Raw genomic sequence first — 21,099 nt, forward strand, 5'->3', positions numbered from 1 at the left:
CTTTGGATTGGTTACATATGCGGAAACGATACTTTCCAGCTAGCTGTCTCTGTGTCAGCGAAAATATGACAATTTCTTATTGATAAGTCATGAAAAGTCGATGTTTTTCCGAGGAAGTAGCACCGCTAAATAGATATCAGTCGAAAGAAAAACAAGAAAGTACAGTTTTAAATTAGTGCTTGTGAGTTGTTAACAGTGAAGACGCTGGTCATCTTTGTTTATCGTCATTTAACTCTACGTTTCGTAGCTGGCCGGAGTTCAGTATGGATGTTGATGCGGACGGCTCGGTGGCGGTGTCAGAAGAATCTGTGAGGAGGCATAAGGTACACGGCATGCTGAAGCTTTACTATGGGCTAAATGAGGAAGGGAAGGCACCGGAGAAGCCGTCGTCCCTGGATCCCTGCGACATTAACGGCTCCAATTTTGATCCGGAGCTCTACCTCAACAAGGTGCTGTCATTTAAAATGTTGACACTAATACAATCTGAAATGGTTCAGATATAACTAACCCAATGTTACATGCTGGCGTATATAAATTAATGGGGTTAGTATATTTGTTTCATTCCTGCTGCTGAATTGGAGATTTTATACATTAAGAGTGTTATTGCAGCAATATAATATGTGGATGAATGAAAACTAATTTTATATGTGTACAGGTTAAGGTTCAGTCTATCTCAGACTGATGTTAACAAACATGTATATGTATTACATGCGTTATGTTTGAATACAGCTTAGAAGGGAGCGCTCTCTTGCTGAGCTGATGGACCAGGAGACCTGCATGGTGAAGCAGATCCGCTCTTTGGACAGCGACATGCAGACCCTCGTTTATGAGAACTATAACAAGTTTATATCAGCTACAGGTAAAGGCTGTATCTCACTGACAGCTGACAAATGTCAGCAGTATTGAGTCATGCAAAGTGGGACAAGAGAAATATATTTATCTGCTCTTTTTCCAGACACTATAAGAAAGATGAAGAATGATTTCAAAAAGATGGAAGATGAAATGGATTGTCTTTCAGCGAATATGGAAGCAATCACTGACTTTAGTGCACGTATCAGTGGAACTCTTCAAGACCAGCATGCACAGATAACAAAACTCTCAGGTTAGACCTAAACTGGCAGTTTAATTTGTTTAATAAATTATTTATGTTTTTATTTTACCTCACCGTGTTCCTCCACAGGTGTCCACACTCTGTTGAGGAAGCTTCAGTTTCTGTTTGAACTTCCTGCTAGATTGAATAAGTGTTTGGAGCTGCAGGCCTATGCTCAGGCAGTGAGCTCCCACCGCCGTGCTCGCTGTGTGCTGCAGCAGTACAGCCACCTGCCCTCCTTCAAAGGAATTCAGGATGACTGTCATGCCATCATGGACAAACTAGCTCAGGAGCTTCGACAGAAGTTCAGGTGGGAATTTTTAAGCAAGGTCAGAGATACTACTTTGAGGGAATGTGACCATCTCTTCTTCAGTTCAGAAGAGATGGAGAATATGCACTTAGACTGAAATCTTCATCATTCTTAAGCCATTTCCTGTAGATCTGTTATTTGTGTTTGTTCTTTTGCTTATAGGGATGGTGGGACAAGCGCTAAAGATTTGTCAGAGTGTGTTGAGCTGCTTCTACAGTTAGATGAGCCAGCAGAGGAGCTCTGTGATAAGTTCTTGAGCCACGCACGGTCTCGACTGGAGTCAGACCTTCAAGGCCTGGAAGCAGAAATAAGACCATACCCAACTGCCTCAGATGTGAAGGATGCTTCTGCACACAGGTTGTCATCTACTACAGCAGCAGGATCTCCAGCTGATAAGTCTCCTAAAACAAGCTCTCTGCCATCTCCCACCTTAAACACTGACATCCTGGAATTCATAGATAGAGGCTGCAATGAATTTGTTAGCAGCTTGTGTTTAGTTATCACATCATATCAAGAACTGTTCATTAACTATGCTCAGACAGGTGAACTAGCATCAAAGAATATTCCTCAAATGGCAAATGGCAAGTTGCACGCTTTTGTGAATGACCTGGCGGATCGGTATTTCTCCCTCGTAGAGAGGAGGATACAGGAAGAGAAAGGGGTGGGAGACAACTCCCTCCTGGTTCGGGCGCTTGATCGCTTCCACCGCAGACTTCAGGCTGTGGCCAAACTGCTGCCTGGCTCAGCTGTCCCAAATCAGGGGACAGAAATTGTGATACGAGCAGCGACAGAGCGAGTGAAGCAGTACCTTTCTGCTCTGCAGAACTTCTACATGGACAGCCTGACAGATGTGAGGCAGGCCTTGGCAACACCTCGCCTCTCTGTGGCTGGAGCCTCAGTGGCTGGAGGCGGAGTTCATCTAGGGGGGCCATCCTCAGGCAGAGATGCTTCAACCAGCCTGCCAGAACTGCTCTCTTCTCTGTCAGCCTCTATTCTCAACCAGATTAAATCAGTGCTGGCATCAGTGCATCTCTTTACAGCTAAGGACATTACCTTCTCCAACAAGCCTTACTTCAAGGTGAATAGTTTTATTAAACCTCAAAAACTAACCCTGCTAAGACTCTGAAGTTTAATTTTAGCAGGACATTTTCTCTTTAACTGTGTTCATTCGACATGAGGATGACAACTATTTCTCTCTGTCTCTTCCTCGCAGGGGGAATTTTGCAGCCAGGGTGTACGTGAGAGCCTTGTGGTGAGCTTCATTAAGTTTGTGTGCCAGTCTTCTCGGCAGTTTTGCGAGAGTGCAGGGGACAAAGGAGGTTCAACACCCCCAGCCCTTCTGTTGCTGCTATCTCGTCTCTGCTTGGACTATGAAACCTCTACTATCTCTTACATACTCACACTCACAGATGAACAGTTCCTCGTGCAGGTATTAGACTGTGGAAATGCATTTTTTAACTTTACCGCAATGCTTCAGGTTACATTTTAATGGATCTTCTCTGAGAAATGTTGCTGTTGTTTAAATGCAGGGTTTTTTTTTGTCTTATTGTTTTTCAGCACCACAGTCCAGTAACACCAGTCACAAGTTTATGTGCAGAAGCCAGAGAGGCAGCACAGAAACTACTCAACCATTATGTCAAGGTAGGTGTTTTCCATCAACAACCGTCTTACACTGAGTAAAGGGACAAGTGCCAGACCTTTTTTCTTTGTGTTCAATCTTTTGTTTCCAGGTTCAGGGTCTGATAATCTCACAAATGTTAAGAAAGAGCGTTGAAACAAGAGACTGGGTCAACACCATTGAGCCACGAAATGTCCGTGCTGTGATGAAGAGAGTTGTAGAGGACACAACCTCAATTGATGTCCAGGTGCCACTTTAAACATCAGTTACCGTGTTGTCACAACACAGTTGTTAATGCTTTTACTTAGTCTGTTTTGTGAATGTTGTAGGTGGGTCTTCTGTATGAAGAAGGGGTGAGGAAGGCACACAGCAGCGACTCCAGCAAAAGGACTTTTTCTGTCTACAGCAGTTCCAGGCAGCAAGTCCGTTATGCTGCCAGCTACACGCCAAGGTACAGCTCACGAGTAAAGATTATGATTTAGGATGAAAACTGTAATGTGCATCGTCTCCTTTTTTTCCTGTTAATGAGTGATTTTTGAAAATTATTTAGTTAATCTGTGTTAATATTTGTTACAAAGGTATTTTTTTTTCATACTTTACATTGTTTTGTTTATTTCTTTATACGCAGTGCTCCAATGGATACCAATCTGCTGAGCAACATACACAAGCTGTTTTCTGAAAGGATTGACATTTTTAGCTCAGTGGAGTTCAACAAGGTGAATGCTGATCTTCAGGTCACTGCAAAATTTAGTGTTTTTAATAAGTCTCAAAAGTTGTGCACGTGAAGGATGGGCACATGCACAACATACAAGCACACAGAAGATTATCTGCCACTGGGAGCATGCGGCTAAATGAGTGCTCGACCCTCTTCTAACACTCAGCTTTAACGCGAACTCCTGAAGTAGACTTTTTAGACTTTGGAGGCGTAGGCTGTGGGTGGTTCTCATTAGTCATTTTACATCCTCTCAGGAAAGTTATAAGAAGGGGATGCAAGCAAGAGAAATGAGGTTTATTTAGCTGCAATTGTAAAATGAGAAATCATTTGTTCTACTACATCAGTCTAAAGCAATGTTAAAGTGTGTGGGGGTGTATGAGTTACACGCCACAACACTTTAATTTTTCTGAGCTCCTGTAGAGGCTTCCTTGATCCTTGTCCATTTGTTTATTAGGTGATTAGAAAAATCTTTAGGATTGCAGAGGAAGATATATTACTGTTGACACTAGGAGATTAAATGACAGGAAGAGGTGTCAGTGAACGAGCACACAGGGAAGTTCCAGTGGCAAATACTGTTTTTGTGCATTTGTAGTGCAGATATAATCCTCTTTGGCAGGGGTGCCCAGCTCCGTTCCTCAAGGGCCACAATCCTGCAGGATTTTGATGTGTCCCTGCTCCAAAACCACCTGACTCAAATTGCTGAATCATTGTGCAAAACTTAATAGGCTGTTGGATCTATTTCATTTGAGTCAGGTGTGTTGAAGCAGGAAACATTGGAAAATCGGCAGGACAGCGGCCCTCATGGACCGACTTTGGGCACCCCTGCCCTACGGTGCCCTTTCTCTCATCACTTGATTTTGCTTGGATTTCAATGTGCACAGGTTTTGAGGCTAAACCTCAGAGAAAAACATATCTCATTCTCATTCATACACCTCTCCACTGTCCTAGGTCTCTGTCATGACGGGGATTATCAAAATCAGTTTAAAGACATTCCTGGAGTGTGTCCGCTTGCGTACTTTTGGCCGTTATGGGTTGCAGCAGATCCAAGTTGACTGCCACTACCTGCAGATGTACTTGTGGCGCTTCGTTTCCGACGAGAACCTTGTGCACTTCCTGCTGGATGAGATAGTGGGGAGCTGTGCCCACCGCTGCCTGGACCCCGCTCCGATGGAGCAGAGTGTGATTGAAGTCATCTGTGAAAGAGGTTAAGGTTTAGAGCACAGCTCGGCCAGATGGTTTAAAATGATGAAATTGCATTTGTACACTGGAATCATTCGCTTATAGAAATCTCTGAAACTATGCTTCTGAAGTGTTGTCCACATATCTGTTTGAATATTTGTGAAAAAAAAATCAGCTGATGGTTAGTAAATAATTAAGAAAAAAGCTGAAAGTACTGACTACATTTGGGGCAGACTCACATTTAAATTCCATTTACAAGCCATTCAAGCTGGGTTCAATGTTAGAGCTTCCATTTATAAAGCATGAAAATACGAGACAAAGAAATGATCTAATCTCTTCGATCCGAAAAGAAAAACATGAACTATCCATTATACAAGAGAAACCTTTTTGCACATGCACCCCTTGAAGGAAACTGTTGAATATAAATAGAAAATATTAATTAATAAATAGAAAATCGGTGTTCTGTGAAAACCTTGTGTATTAATAAATCATTTTAATTATTCTTTTCCTTCATGTTTTGTCCGTTTATGTAATCTTTAACTGCAGCACATCCTGCCTTCGCCTCTGTTTATCTTTTATCTTAATGGTTAAAAAAAATAAATCTGTGTGATTCAAATTGTGTGTTTTTCTTTATAAAATCGGCCCATCATATGATTGCTGTTATGTTTCAGCCTCTGTTGCCTCAGTCATGAATGTCAGTTTAGTTCAGGTGTGTTTCACAAGCTCTGCCAGCAGTGTTGCCCACTGTCGACTGGACGCTCCGACTGTCGCCACCTGAGTGGCGTCTCTGATTGGCTGAAGCCTTTACTCTCCACCCTCTTATGACGACCGCGGACAGATCTGATTGGCTGAGGCGGTTTTACGCTGAGAGAAACGTGTCGGGGGCGTTTCCGTCTCCAGGGTGCGGGATGGACGCACAGGAAATACTGTGACATCCAGCAGTCTCAAACCTCCCAACAACTTCACTGGTAAGCACGTTCACTTTTTTTTTTTTTTTTTTAATGTCGTTATTATCACTATGCTGCGTGGAAATATTTGAATTCAGACAATTTCTCTGTAAGGGACTAAACTTTGCTTCAGGTTTCATAACACAAATGATTGCATGAACTGCAGCACTTTGACCCGAACTTTGTCTCATTCATTTAAGAGAGTAATGACACTATTGCCACACTTAGAGAAAATAACCAACCTTTAGATTGTTTAATAAATAGGAAGAGGATAACACAATAATCACTTGTTGGTTTTAAACATCACATCGCTTTGAAATTTTCCTTTTTTTGGTGTGTGATCAGCTACATTGAGAATTTCCGATCTATTTAGATGATTTTCCATTCAGTCTGAAAGCCTGGCTGCATAGGAAGAAGCATCTGTTCAGACTGAATTACAAATATATGGAATAAAGTTTTTTTTTTTTTTTAAGGTAAGATATTTCTTTAAATTTTTTACTCTCCCTCCTCAGGTTATAATGGTGCTGAAATGATTGGCTAGTTAATTGGATAACTTCATGTAAATTCATGTACATTTCAATCATGCTCTATATAAACTCTTCGTTTGTTATTGCTCATTAAAGTTAGATGAATGTTTGGGTTTATAATTGGATACATTAAAGGCATTAAAGTTCTTTGTTATCAGTTCATTATTAATGTTAATAGGAATTTATCTTCACAAAATCACACAGTGTCTTAATATTTAACATCCAGATGTTAACTAATACACTTTACTGCAATGTGTTGACAACAGCAATGATGGGAGTTTCATGTCAGGAAAATTAGCTTCCCGTTGTCATTCACACTGCGTGGAGTTATTATTAATTACTATTGATTTGTTTCTCAGGTGGTTGTATTTTTAGGTCCTTCTTAATATTTTTCAGGAGCGCAAACATGAGAGCAAGCAGCAAAGCACAGAAACATGGGTTGTCACATGATACAGAGAGAGAGTTTGGAGGGACTCTGGGTAAGTTGACTGGATATTATACTAAAACTAAACATTTTCTCTCATCTTGTTCCTGCCTTCTGTTGTTATTTCTTCTCTAAATTGCTAAATACTGCTTTTCTTTTCAATTGGCATAAAAAGTAAAGCCTAACATTGAACATTTTAATGAATAAAAGCTAATTTTATGTCATAAACACATAGGAGAGTGTGATAGGCTACTATCCTTTAACGTTGCTTTTCATCAGACACTGGGAAGATGGCGCAGATCAGGTTATTCTTTGCAGCTTTTTTAATGGCTCATAAAACAGTTGCTACAATAAAAATAATAAGATGTTGTAAAGATCAAATGCTTCATAACTTGACTGCTTATAAATGGAATGAGAAGATTTAGACATCATAGCCTCTGTGTTTGTGTGTGAGCACGCTGGTGCTGCTTAGTTTCCTGCTGTGTTTTTTAAATTGAGTGCTGCAGTAAATTACCTTTCATACTTCTTTTCTTTTTTTAGCAAAATTAATTTTTGGTTTTGACATATTAATTCTTCACAGACCTCATCTGTCCATACTGAAATAAATATACTCCCAGCTACTTAAAGTATTTAGTTGCTGTACAGTTTTATTTTTTTATTTATTTTATTTTTTATTCTTCACAGATAACAAAATCTTATAGACTCATATAGTTTCATTGTCCAGGCCATGCTCAATTTTTTCCTATGACATACTTTTGCTTCTTTCTATTTCTTCAGTAGTTTTTGTCAGGTTGTGGAAACACACATCCAGTCTCTCATCCTTCTTACTTTTACTTTTCATGTCTCAGGAGCCATATGCATTCCCATCTTCCTTCCGTTGACTGTGCTCTTCCTGATCTGCACAAGTCGATCTCCTGAGGCCAGTTTGCTTCAGTGGCCTCCAGCTCTGCCCTCCACTGATCAGCTGTGGGACCCTCTGGCCCCTGGTCTTCTGCTGGGATGGATTGCTCTGCATGCCTTCCTTTACTTGATGCCATTAGGAAAGGTAACATGTTCATCAGCTGTGGTCTCAATCAACTGCTACTTCTTAAATAAATACTGTACATCTACAGTATAGTCAGACATGGCATGCTTTAGTGTTTTGGCTGGAGTTTTTCCTCATAAATATCTTTGTCTGTCAACTTTCAGGAAGTATGAGCATATTGAATTGGTTGGTTGAATTGCCTTTGTAAATTGCTTCTGATAACAAACACAATGACTTTTTTGCTCAAACACAGACCATGAAACCTTCTGATGAACAGTTCCCACTGTGGCCATAAGTGATGGAACATTACCTTACCTTATTAACATTACATTACATTATTATTAAGGCAGGACATGATTTACATTAGGAACTGCATGCTGCTAAACAACAAACCTCAGGTGGGGCCTTTCTGTGGGGAGTGTGGATGTTCTTCCCATGCATGTGTGGATTCTATCCGGGTACTTCAGCTTCCTCCCACAGTCCAAAAATGTGCATGTTAGGTTAGGTATTGGTGTTTCTAAATCCTTCCTAGGAGTGAATATGATCATGGTTGGTTGTTTGTATGTTTGTGTTAGCCCTGTAATTACCTAGCGACATGTCCAGGGTGTACCCTGCCTTTTGCCTAATAGCTGCTGAGATAGGTTGCAGCCCATTGAAATAAGCAGGTATAAAATATGGAAGGGTGATTTACGTTAGCTTCTGTTCGGACTGAGATTGTCTGTATCTGCCCACAGGTGTCAGAAGGATTAGTGCTGAGAGATGGAACACGCCTCAAGTATCCCATAAATGGTACCTTTCTGTTTGGGTTTGGCTACAACAGGCTTTATTGCTATTCAGTGAATATTACTTGTAATGCATTTCACATTTTTCTTAATTATGGTTTAATTTTTTTATGATTGAAACAGATTTACATCTCAGTCATTTTATGAAAGACTTCACACTACTGTACACTTTTAAATTTCACAGCTTTGCTGAAGTATTACACATTTTTTTAGAATAACAGAGACAAATTCTTTATTCACTTTTTGTCCATTCGATCTAAGGCTTACTTAAAGGTTACCTTTTTGTGCTAGCCTCCATCCGTTTGTGTAATTCCCTCCCCTGAGCTACAACATTTAGTTTTGTTTGTTTCCCTCCCTGAGGTTATCATGGCCTGTGTATCAGTGCTGTGGTGCTGCTGTTGTTACTGGGGCTCGGCGTTCCTCTTGGATATCTATTTGAGCTGCTCTTGCCTTTAGCAGTGTCTGCCATAGGAATTTCATTCCTGCTCTCCATCTACCTCTACATCCGCTCCTTTTGGGCTCCTCTTCATGGTCTGGCTCCGGGGGGAAACACAGGTGAGAAGCTAAAGTTCATTATTAAAAAAAGAATCCAAATTCAAACACTTTTCATAAACATCCACTGGCAATGCACCATCTAGCCTGTTTTTATTGTGAGGGTTGGAGGATTTGGGTATTCCTGTGGGTAATTATCTAACAGCCAAGCTCTTCAGGAGCTTGCAGGCATCATGCATCGAGTGAATGCTCTATTTGAAGCAATCTGACCTTGCTGTGCAAGCTACGCTGTGTGCTGCTGCATCCGAAGGCAGAAAACATCCAGTATTATGACTCATATTCTGGGAGAATAACTTCCATCACATTTTGTTAAAACAAAAGAAAAAAAGAACTAGACTACAGGAACACTTTTTACAGCCACAGTAGATTAAAAAAAAGCCAGAAACCAAAAAACAAATAAACTTGAACAATTCATCATTTTGTTGCTAGCTGTCTCTTCCCTAAACTTTGTGTTTAGTGCTAATTAGAAAGCACTGAATTAGTAAAGAACTTTTAGCCTCGACTGCTAACCAGAGAGCTGACATGTACAATTCCTGCCCCAACAATTCTTAATAGATAGCAGAAATAATTTAACAGTTATTTCAATTTCATTGTATGACACTAAATTATCTTGAGTTAAAAACAAACAAATATGTTGCTACATGGTGCTACAGAGAGCTGCAGTAATGAAAGAATGGATGCTGATAGCCTTTGATAGAGATTGATTTTTTGGTTTCTGTGTTGTCCATGGAAACATCATCATAACCCTTAGCAGTGTTCAGATGGAATACATTTTTTGGCTTCTTTTTCCAGTTTACCCTCACTGGTAGGCCTTGGTAGTGTCGGAATGCAAGTACTCGAGTTTCCAGTTTGTTTTTATTGTAGCTGTATATTTATATTTTAACTACAAATCCATGTGTGTGTTTTTTCCAACAACATTACGTTTATGTTTTTAGTGTGCTTTCAATAGTTGTAATTTCTCTTGAAAATGTCATGCTAAGTGCTGATGAACTGATAAAACAGTCTAACAGATTTACTGTAGATCATGGCTGTTATTAGGTCAGTTTTCATTTCTTTTACTTGAAGACATTTAAAAGTCACAGAGAAATCATTTAGCTGTTGAGGATGATTTTATTCCTTTTTCATCTGCTTAGATATGATCTCAACAATAATACTTTTATGATATGATAGGAACTTAGATGTGATTGTTGTCGTCACTCGAGATAATAAAGAAATGGGTTGGTGTGTACTAGATAGAAGACAGCTGATAGCTGTTTGAGTGTATTCTGAAACCTTCTTTTCTGTGTACTATAAACGAAGTGACAGAGAGAAGATTCTTTGAGTGTGAACTTACAGACGGCATGAAAGGGCACTCTTATCAAATCATTTACTTCTAATAGATACCAGTTGTTTTTTGTTTTAAATATACACTTTTCTTTCTTTCTTGTAGGAAATCCTGTATATGACTTCTTTATTGGACGGGAGCTAAATCCCCGGATTGGGAATTTTGACCTGAAATATTTCTGTGAGCTTAGACCAGGTCTGATTGGTTGGGTGAGTTGAACCCCAGAAGTGTGCTTTTCAAATATTAAGAGACAGTTATTTAATTTCCTAACCTAACAGAAAAACATACATTTATCAAATTTTCTAACCATCAAAGCTAAAAATAAAACATAACAAAATCAAGAAATCTGTCACTGTATAAACTTTTTATATCTCTATTTAAATCTTTTAAACATGTTTAAACGTTTGAATATTGTTGAGATGTATTGAAATGTGTTGATATAGGCTGAATGCACAGAAACTGATGGGGATTTCATTTAGAAACCATCAGGTGGCGCTGTTGCTCTCCTCTGATCTTCTACAATAATGCTGCCTGAATTTGACAGACCTCAAATCAGAAGCTTTTTCTTCCCTGATGACCAAGCAAAATGATCGATTTATTAAAGGGCACGGGTGCACATCATTATCTGCATCTGAGTCATCGGCGAGAATAGGACAAAATATAGATTTCCCACTGAGAATTACAAATGAGATTACTGAAATAACAACAAGGCTCCAAATAAGTGCAAAAGTCCCCAAATCTCTGCAACAAAACCCCCAAAACACTGAGACAGTAATGGCTCAGATAGTACTAGAAAATTTCTAGCCCCCCTCTCATTTACAGCAGAAACAGTTCAAGCTTTGAACATTTGAATGTTTTAAAGCTTTGTGCGTAGGAGAGCGCAGAAAAAGCTTGCACCAACTGGCTCCAGACAATGTGTGGGATATTTTCACTTCCTGGTAAATGTTAAAACTACTTACTCCAAACATTCAGCCTTCTACAATAATTGAAATAACTGCAACCTGGAAAGAAAATAAAAACATTTTAGTCTAAATGTTTAAGATCTTTAGATTTGAGGATAATTGATTTAGGATGTAAATATTCATTGTGTCACTGACAAATGAATTAAGATGGCCCTGGAAAATAAATGGCAATATTTGCTGGTATGAGGTTTGAACTGTTGCCCAAATAAAACAAAGACATTTGAATGTCAGTGTGGGCTTTAGGGGAATTTGGCTGTGCAATGTCACTGGTGACTGACATTTCATGGAACAAAATGATGAATCAGTCAGTTGGTAAATTAGTTATTTAATAGTAGAAATAATTGGTTAGTTACAGCTAATGTGGCAGCTTTAATGAGTAGCTGGGTTTGGAGGTCTTTGATGTTTTGTCTGATGGCGGCTTTTAGAAAACATGAATCACTTTAGATTTGGAGGAGCAGGTAAAACATACTGCACAACTACTTAGGTTCATCGTTATTCATGTCTGCTCAGGTGGTCATAAACCTTGGAATGCTGATGAAAGAGGTGGAGCTTCGAGGTTCCCCGTCACTCGCCATGATCCTGGTCAACGGTTTCCAGCTGCTGTACGTGGCAGACGCTCTATGGAATGAGGTGAGCAAGGCAACAGTGTCATACCAGATTTCTGCTCTAATTTCCACAGTGATAAATGTAGAAACTTCTCCAGCTCTTCGCTGTTAGTTATGATTACTTTTTTTGGACCTCTCTGTGTTTTAACAGGAGGCTGTTCTGACAACAATGGACATCGTGCATGATGGTTTTGGTTTCATGCTGGTCTTTGGTGACCTGGCGTGGGTCCCCTTCACATACAGTCTGCAGGCTTCCTTCCTGGTTGTCCACCCTCAGGCCCTAAGTTGGCTCAAAGCTGCAGCTATAGTAGCACTGAATGGTGAATATTTCTTATATTAGTAAAAAAAAAAGACATTTCATGGTTAAACGCTAATTATGTTAATGTTTCTGAATGCCATCAGGTGCTGGATATTACATTTTCAGAAAATCCAACTCACAAAAGAACCAGTTCAGACGAGACCCGACTCATCCAAGTGTCACAGGCAAGATAAAACATCACAAATAAATTCACATAGACTTTCAATTTCATTTATAATAAAGTCACTCAGCTGAGAAGGAAATGGGGCGTTGATCTGTAAACTTTTTTTCCCCCAAAATATCTTCATTCTCCACAACTCCTTGTAGGACTAGAGACCATTGCCACATCAACAGGGAAGAGGCTGCTGGTCTCAGGCTGGTGGGGTCTCGTTCGTCATCCCAATTACCTCGGCGACCTCCTGATGGCACTGGCATGGTCCCTGCCGTGTGGTAAGACACCTTAAAAATACCCTGCCTGGCTTATTTTTCCAGTTCAGCCTCACCAAGTGATCAGTCACAGAGAGTCTGTTGTAATGTGGATGGCGTCATCAGAGATTAATGCCCCACAGACAACATTACATCATATCCAGCCATATTTACCATTTGAGCAAATTTAAACTTTTTTTTTTCCCCATCTGAAAATTCCCCCCGACTTCCAGCAGGACCTCAGAAACGTGACTCCTCATGGTTTTTACTGTTGCTACTGCACTCAATGTTCGGTGATTGTTCAGTACATTCTTGCTGTAAATACGAGAACAGTATGGTAAAGGTCACATGTTCAGCTGTTTTGTCCATTTTTATTATCTCCACTATCACAACTTTTCTTTAGTCATATTGTTTGGGCTCTATGGCGTTTTTTAATCAGAAGTTGTGCTGGTACAGTGCACATGTTTCTTTTTCAGAGATAATAGAGATTTTGAAGTTCACATCAAGCATCATATTCATTTGGATGGCATATGGTATTTCCACTTTCTTTGACACTGTCCCTTTCGTATGCACATACCTTAAATTCTAACTTCAGGACATGTTTTTTTGCTGAAACTGTAGGATCAACTTCTAAAATCATACCTCAGTCCACTTTACTCTTTAAAAACAAATGCAAAACATCTGTCAACTGTAAGCTAAAAAACCACGTTTCTAATGAGTTTGAGGACTGAAAGACAGGTTTTGATTTTCAAAAAAAGTATTTCATGAAATACACAGGAAATGATTCTGCTGAATGTAATTAGAAGCATTATAATTCATTTACTTTAGAAAATGGACCAAAAGAATTGGGTCAGATATTTGCAGGGGATCAATTTCAGCACACCGGCTTGTTAATTAGCAGAACTTGCATCTTTTTTCTTCTTTCCCCATCTCTTTCCTTCCTATCCCAGCATGGTACACACTGGGTTAGCACCAGTTTGAAGATGTGGAGTGGGTTCTGTCCCTGGCTCATGGCTGGTCTCTGTGGTGGCTGCTGGGTGACCGGGGCCTGGGGCCCTCTTGGTCTGCCTCTGATCCTTGGAGGAGACGTGGTTGCATTTGCATAATCACTCAACACAACTCACCCCTAATGTAGACTTAGAACACACACCTACATACACACACACCCACATGAACATGTCCGTTGCTGTTCGGTTTTTACTGTTTTTCTTCTCACAGGTGCCCCTACAGTATAGATCATCTGTTGTGTTCTCTTAGAAGACTTCAGGATGTTTCCTGGTTCTTTCCAGGTGCAGCAGCTGTTTAGTTTTTCTGTTTAGCTTTGATTGCAGTTATTGTTGTTTTGTTTTCTACCTTTTGTTTTGTTCTCCCTTTTTTTTTTAAATCTTTTCTCTTCCTAATTCTCCTCTATCCACCTTTTTCCTTCTGCCGTTTCTCTGGCCCGGTTCAGTGGTTATAAGCAAAAAAATATTTTAAAATAACAATAAATAATAACATTTAAGGCTGCACGGTGGTGTGGTGGTTAGAACCGCAGCCTCACTGGCTCGAATCTCGGCTGGAGAGAGGTTCGAACCTTGAGGGCAGTGGCCTTTCTGTGTGGAGTTTGCATGTTCTTGTGTATGCGTGGGTTCTCTCTGGGTACTCTGGCTTCCTCCCACCGTCCAAAGACATGCATGTTAGGTTAACTGATGACACTAAATTCTCCCTAGGAGTGTGTGTGTGTGTGTGTGAGAGTGGTTGTTTGTTCCCTATGTGTTGGCCCTGCGATGGACTGGTGACCTGTCCAGGGCGTACCCTGCCTCTCACCTGTTAATCCTGGGATAGGCTCCAGCTTACCCGTGACCCTAATGAACCAAGCTGTACAGAGAATGAATGAATGAATGAATGAATGAATAACATTTAAGATTCAAGGGGAGCCCTATGACCAAAAGGCTCCTCATGGCAGAATAAATTTATGCAGCACAACATGGCAGCCAGACCATCATTCTGCTGTCATGATGCTGGACAGGTTAAGAAAAGAAAATAATAATAATAATTGATTTAAATAAATAAATAAATAAACTGCACATTCAGTACCAGTCCGTTTGGTAGGTGGGTTTGTACCTCTTGGCAAGCAAATATGCTCCACTTTCTTCAGTTGCTGATGTCTCTGGATTAAGTTTTACACTAGAGGCCAGTTACAACCGTAATCTGTCATTAAACATTGGGGGACATAGGAAAATGGGCAGCAAGACAGTAATACGTAAGTAAGAGCCTGTGGGTCAGCACAAGAACATTAATACAGCAATAACTACAACAGCGAAGAGGACGTTCAGCTTCTGCTTTGCCTGATGCCTTTACATGCATGTTCCAAACAAGATGACTGATGGTCTCTGTCACACGCAATCAATAAAACCTTTTACATTTACTGTATCCTTGGTCCTATAAGCCAAGATGATGATAAATAGAATCCCTCACATGTAGTGGCTTTAATTTTAACCATAAGATCATGTACTAACCACTTTTTTCTAACCTGACAACACAACAGGCTACTTTTATTTCTGGGTGAAGATAAAAGGCCAAACAGTCTGATGGTGGGTAGAAGAGATCTTTTTCCAGATGAAACAGGGCAGAGAAGATCGTGAGGCTGTTTCATGAATCCCCTTGTGCTCTTTATTCCTCTCATGTAGGTCATTATGATTCTCACTGAAGGCCAGTGTTGCATACTTAAGCTTGTGTTCATCTCTTTTGATTGTGAATGTTGTGGTTTGAGCTGCTGATTGCCCTCATTTCCCCTGCACCCAAAGTCAAACCGGTGACTTTTCATGCTAACTTTTTGGGAGTTTTAGGATCCAACAGCTTCTTAATTTTATTTGATTAATCTTTTAAAGGCTTTCATAACACGATCAACACACTGTTCCATGTTCTAAACCTTTTCTTTTTACTTAGAGGTGTCTGATTAAGTCCAGCTTGCGGATCAATGAAGCTACTTGATGCTAGTTTTTCCTCATCAACATCAAACTGTGGCATAGAAATTTGTTTGAAGTGAAAATAAAAAACAACTTTATGAATCCACTAGAGCAAATTATGATAAAATAATGGAATAGACGTGACAATGTTAAGTTTTCTCTCCTTTTGTTTTCAGTTCTTTTCTGCTATTATGTTTCCATTGCTCTTGTGCATAAGTCATTTAAAAAGCCATTAAATCCAAGTATTTCATTAAATATGAAAGCTAAAAACAGTAACATATCTTTTGAAAGCCTCACTCTCTGTCACCCAACCTGTAAACCAAAAAACTTAATCTGATTGTTGTGTTGCACTGTCAATAATACTCCTATTTATAGTTTGTCTAGATTTATTATCTGCTTTATTCTAACAGCATCATTATAATATTTAATCTCAATATAAACATGTTTGCATCATGTTAATTCATGATTTTTAAGTTGCAGCCTCTTTTATTTATTTATTTATGTATGTATTTATTTCTTTTATAATGTATGTATGTCAGTTGATGACTAATCACATGCACTGCCAAAATCTTACCCTTCATATTGTCTTGCCCTCTGGCATTGAATTAATGTAACAGCTGGTAATGTTTCCTCAGACCCTTCTCTTATTAGATTTTATTAGATTTCTTTATAACAATTTTAATTGTTATCAATAGCTTTGTGGAAACAAAATTACCACAGGCGCCTTTTTTGACAATATTTTGTTCACATTCAAGGAACATGCTTCCCATAACTCCATATGTGAATACCATGGAAGATGTTTCCCCAAATCTTACCACCTCTCAAACAAGCTCTCTGGTTGAAAGTGCTGCAGTCTCTCTACATTCAGCTTTTTTTACTCTGCATTACATAAAGAAGGAAGTTTTGGCTTATAATTTGCATTCTTCTTGGTACAATGCACAGTTGCATGCTCTAAAACAAACACTGAGAAAATTGGAAAGAAAATGGTTCTCCATCAAACGTTAATAGTTCCATTTAGCCTGGAAAAATTGTTTCACGGGTCGTGCACAGGGCCAGTACAGCATATTATTCACAGCTAGTAGAAGCCAACAAGAAGGAACTTCTGTACCAGAAGTGTCATGATTCATGGTTAAGAGGACCCAAAAGCAGGCTTACAGTCTTAATTCTTAAAACAAATGAAATGCTGCAGTGTTAGGAAACCTCCAAAAAACATAATTTAAAAAACTCTATAAGTCTACTAACACATGGTTTTCAAAGGCATGTATCGTCCATGGGAATTTCTCACAGTTTAGATTTGCTCTTTCTGACAGAAACATGGTGAACCGAAGACACAAGTGCTACAGTTCTTAATGAAACATCACCCCCTCGTTTTAGTTTTATGAATAAATGTCAAAGAAAAGGGAGAAGCAGCCTTATTTAAAGATTCATTCCAGTGTCAAGAGATTTCATTTGGTGATTTTACTTCTTTTGAACATCTTAGTTTTTTAAGGGGTGTTTCTAAAATCCTATTTTTAATTATCTACAGACGCCCAGGGCATCACAAATTTTATTGATGAATTTTCTGAATTATTGTCGGCTATCTCTACTGGTTTTAACCATTTCATCTTAACTGGGGATTTTAACATTCACATAGATAACATGACGGATGGAAATGTCAAGGAATTTTCTTCCTTATTGGATGTTTGGTTTGTGGCAACATGTAAAAGAACCGACCCACATTCGAGGTCACGTTCTGGACCTGGTTATTTCAAAGGGTGTTGATATTTCTTCTGTTGCGGTCACTGACTCGGCCTTGTCTGACCATTTTTGTATTTTGTTTGATTTACTGATCACTCAGAATGTCCAACCAACCTGCTCCTCGGTTAGGAAGAGGTACATTAATGAAAGAACAAGTGCTAAGTTTGTGGAGGCCATAGCTATGTTACCAACAACCAGTGCAGAGTCAGTTGATGGACTCCTGGATCATGAATGCTGTTGCACCGATAAGAATCAAGAGCAACTTGAGCAAACAGAAAACACCATGGAGAAACACCACTGTGGTTACCAGCCTAAAAAGAGAATACAGAAAAACTAAACAGAAATGGCGGAAAAAATTCAGATTCACTATAACTATAACAATGAGCTGTGCAAGGCCAGAGAGCTGCATTTATCTGAAATGATTAACAGGAATGTCAACAATTCTCGCTCTGTTTGCTATGATTAAAAAACTTACAAATCCTCTTAAACAGATGAATCCAGAGCTCCTTTCCAATTTGCCAACCTTTTAAGCCAAAAATTAAAATAATTTGGCAAAATATTAATTCCACACAGTCAAACAAGAAAATTAGTCTGTGTCTAAAACCTGGAAATAATTCTGATGTTATGTCACAGTTTAATACAGTCAATTTAAAAATCCTACAAGAAATCGTTTACCATTTGAAATCAACAACATGCACTCTGAACATGATACCATCCCACTTTTTAAAAGCAGTTTTTACTTCAGTAGAAAGTGATCTTCTACTGATAGTTACCAGCTCACTGGCATCAGGCATTTTTCCCAAATCACTAAAAATAGCTGCTATTAAGCCTCCTAAAGAAAAGGACTCTAGATGTCCCCATAATGAACAACTATAGACCTGTTTCTAACCTCTCTTTTATTTCCAAGATTATTGAGATATTATACAATATTTACTTATTAGCTAACACATAACAAAATGAAATAATTTTAAAAATGTATTTATATTTTTATCAACTATTTGAAGGAGACAAAAATCATATAACGCTAAAGTAACAAAACAGCGCTGAATGTCTCCTGATATATTGTCTCACACACTGACAGCTCGATAACGAATGCACGCCGGGTCGTTCTGGATCGATGCAGCTCCGGTAGAGGACCCGTTCATTCAGTGCAGCCATGTCCAAAACACCACAACAGGTCATCTTCTAGCTGCAGCTTGAGATGAAAACTGCCTCTGCAGCTTGTCAAGGATGTCTAAACATGGTCCTGTTGTAGGAAGAGAAGCTGATCATTTCTCCCCAGTCTTAGTCTTAAATTTATATTTTTTATTTTGAGTTTTGCTTCTTCAGATCATTTAGATGTTTGTCTCTGTTGACATTGCTCTCCATTCAGACCTTTATTAATCAATTATAACACTAAATGTTGTTACGAGCTTACATTCTTTGTTTATATTCCCTCTGACATCTATAAATAAAATGCTTTAGCTATTTTTTTGTGTTTGGAAAACCTTCCCACAAAGCCTACGTTGTTGGCGCACTTCTTAGTCAGACCAGAACAGAGATGAAGTTGACCTCCATTGTCCACCAGTATGTACTTACTTCTTCATTAGCCAACTCATTTACTTTGTTATTTGATTATGGCGGCTTCAAACCAGGAAGAAAAGTATTTTGTCCAATGATGCTAGAGTTTCTAAGTTACTGAGATGCATCATGTAGTTTCTGCCTAAACTAATGCTGTAACAGCCACGAACTTAGAAGATTAAAAAAAAAATCCCATAGCTTGTTCCAGAAAGAAGAGAGCTGCACTGAAAGAAAAAAAAAAAAAAGCTAGTGAGCTGGCTGTGCACTTGATCAGCGGTTGTTTCATGCAGGTCACATCATACACTGATTTCATTCATAAAAGAAGGTGTAAGTTTCTTTTGTAGAACTAACTGTAAATTATTAATATGACATTCTTATGTTGGGTTTTGGGTAATTAAACCATTTTTAACATATTTTTTGCGTCTTCATTCTTTAGGATTCTCACATCTTCTGCCTTATTTCTACGTGACATATTTCACCGTCTTGTTGATTCACCGAGAAGCCCGTGATGAGAGACAATGTAGGACCAAGTATGGACCGGCGTGGGACACCTACTGTCGTCGTGTCCCATACAGGATCTTCCCATACGTATACTGAAAAGGACGGTTGATACAAGAAACAGCAGCAACACTGATGCACGATATCATCTTGGTGTACATTTACATTTAATTGTAAATCAGCCTCTACTTCTTATCACACAGACCACAAGCGATACCAGTACTGCTATGAAATCTACTGGAGGACATTATGCGTTTTATCAGCTTTGATTTATAAATGGCTGATTATTTTTGTCTAATTCTTTATATTTTGACTTTAAAACCCCACAGGACAGGTTGTAGAGGAAGCCAGTTATTGCTACATGTCTGTTTTATAAGTCTCGATGAAAATACTGAGCAAACCAGTTAATATTAGTGCCTTTTTTAATAAAAATGCCAGTAATAGCATTTTTATTACTTTGTGTGTATGTGTGTGTGTGTATGTTTTCCTGTAAAATGTATTTACAATGAATAAATGCAAAACAGAAGACAAGAAATGAAAAGCATCCTGATTGCAGGAATTGGTTATTTAAACTTCTCCGAGCATTTCTATACTCCTTAGCTAGTAGATTAGAGACTTTATAAGCCATTAACTGTCATCCTCATATGCTGTGGAGCTAGCAACTAATGGCTGTGTCACTTTTTAATAACCTTTTGTAACCTTTTATCATCTTGTTTAAATGGATTCCCTGTCTGACACACAGCAGATGTTCACTGAGCCTGAAGGCTTTTCTGTCAGGCTTTGGCCTTAACTCCAAATTACCCTGAAGGAACAAAAAGTACATGGTATGTAAGCGTGTGAGTAAAGGCTGCTGCTATTAAAAGGCCTCAGTCAGTGGTTAAAGCAACATTTCCATTATCAAGTTTTGTACCAGAGTTGCTCACTTTGTGGCAGAGCTTCCTTAATGCATTGATTCAGACCTGCAGCTCGGCTCATACAAAACACCAGTGCTGGAGTTCCTTTGTTTTCTTTCTCTCTTTCCTACAGATTCAAGGCCCTACTCTGTTCACATGCAATGCAGCATTGTCTAAATATATTTTCCCCTTTTCCATTATAATTCACCTCGCATTCATTCTGCAAATTATGTGTCTCTCACATGCAGTTAGGTGTGCGCACACAGACGACAGCTCTCTCTGCGGATGCACGCCTTCATTTTTCACCTTTTAAGCCCATTTACAGCACAGTTGGCCCCTGGCCTCACCCACACAAGCTATTTTCTGTTGTTTATCATATGCAAAGTGATAATTAGAAACAGACTTATGTAAGTCACAAATGTCTACATAATGATTAGATTTACATTGATTTAGCACATACATTTTTTCCAATTTAATTTTTTCATTTAATATTATTATTCATGATAGATTATAGTTATTAATACATGTATTACTTTTTAGGCTGCTGCTGTTGTTGGCAAATATTCAGAAGAAGATTGCTCTCTGGTTTGAACAAAAACAACTTATTTACCTTGACCTAGTGTTGAGCCACCATTATATCATCAGTAATACTGTAGCCTGCCAGGGCCAAAATTAGACTG

At 39.0% G+C, this 21,099-nt stretch overlaps 2 protein-coding genes across 2 annotated transcripts; both read left to right on the forward strand.

The window, feature by feature from the left end:
- The first annotated feature begins 6 nt into the window (after nt 1–6).
- Nucleotides 7–5,266, forward strand: vps51 (VPS51 subunit of GARP complex). Its single transcript, XM_042008177.1, has 11 exons — nt 7–449; nt 730–859; nt 956–1,102; nt 1,181–1,400; nt 1,563–2,478; nt 2,614–2,829; nt 2,958–3,041; nt 3,131–3,265; nt 3,348–3,469; nt 3,647–3,734; nt 4,682–5,266. The coding sequence occupies exons 1-11, from the start codon at nt 264–266 to the stop codon at nt 4,940–4,942; spliced, it is 2,505 nt and encodes an 834-aa protein (XP_041864111.1). The 5' UTR covers nt 7–263; the 3' UTR covers nt 4,943–5,266.
- Nucleotides 5,267–5,805: 539 nt separating this feature from the next.
- On the forward strand, nt 5,806–19,975 carry tm7sf2 (transmembrane 7 superfamily member 2). Its single transcript, XM_042008178.1, has 11 exons — nt 5,806–5,880; nt 6,783–6,865; nt 7,659–7,855; nt 8,569–8,623; nt 8,977–9,171; nt 10,598–10,701; nt 11,965–12,084; nt 12,211–12,379; nt 12,462–12,542; nt 12,685–12,807; nt 19,465–19,975. Exons 2-11 carry the CDS (start codon nt 6,793–6,795, stop codon nt 19,623–19,625), a joined length of 1,278 nt encoding a protein of 425 aa, XP_041864112.1. The 5' UTR covers nt 5,806–5,880; nt 6,783–6,792; the 3' UTR covers nt 19,626–19,975.
- Nucleotides 19,976–21,099: the final 1,124 nt, after the last annotated feature.

This window comes from Melanotaenia boesemani, chromosome 15, assembly GCF_017639745.1.
Source record: "Melanotaenia boesemani isolate fMelBoe1 chromosome 15, fMelBoe1.pri, whole genome shotgun sequence".
Taxonomy (NCBI): Eukaryota; Metazoa; Chordata; class Actinopteri; order Atheriniformes; family Melanotaeniidae; genus Melanotaenia; species Melanotaenia boesemani.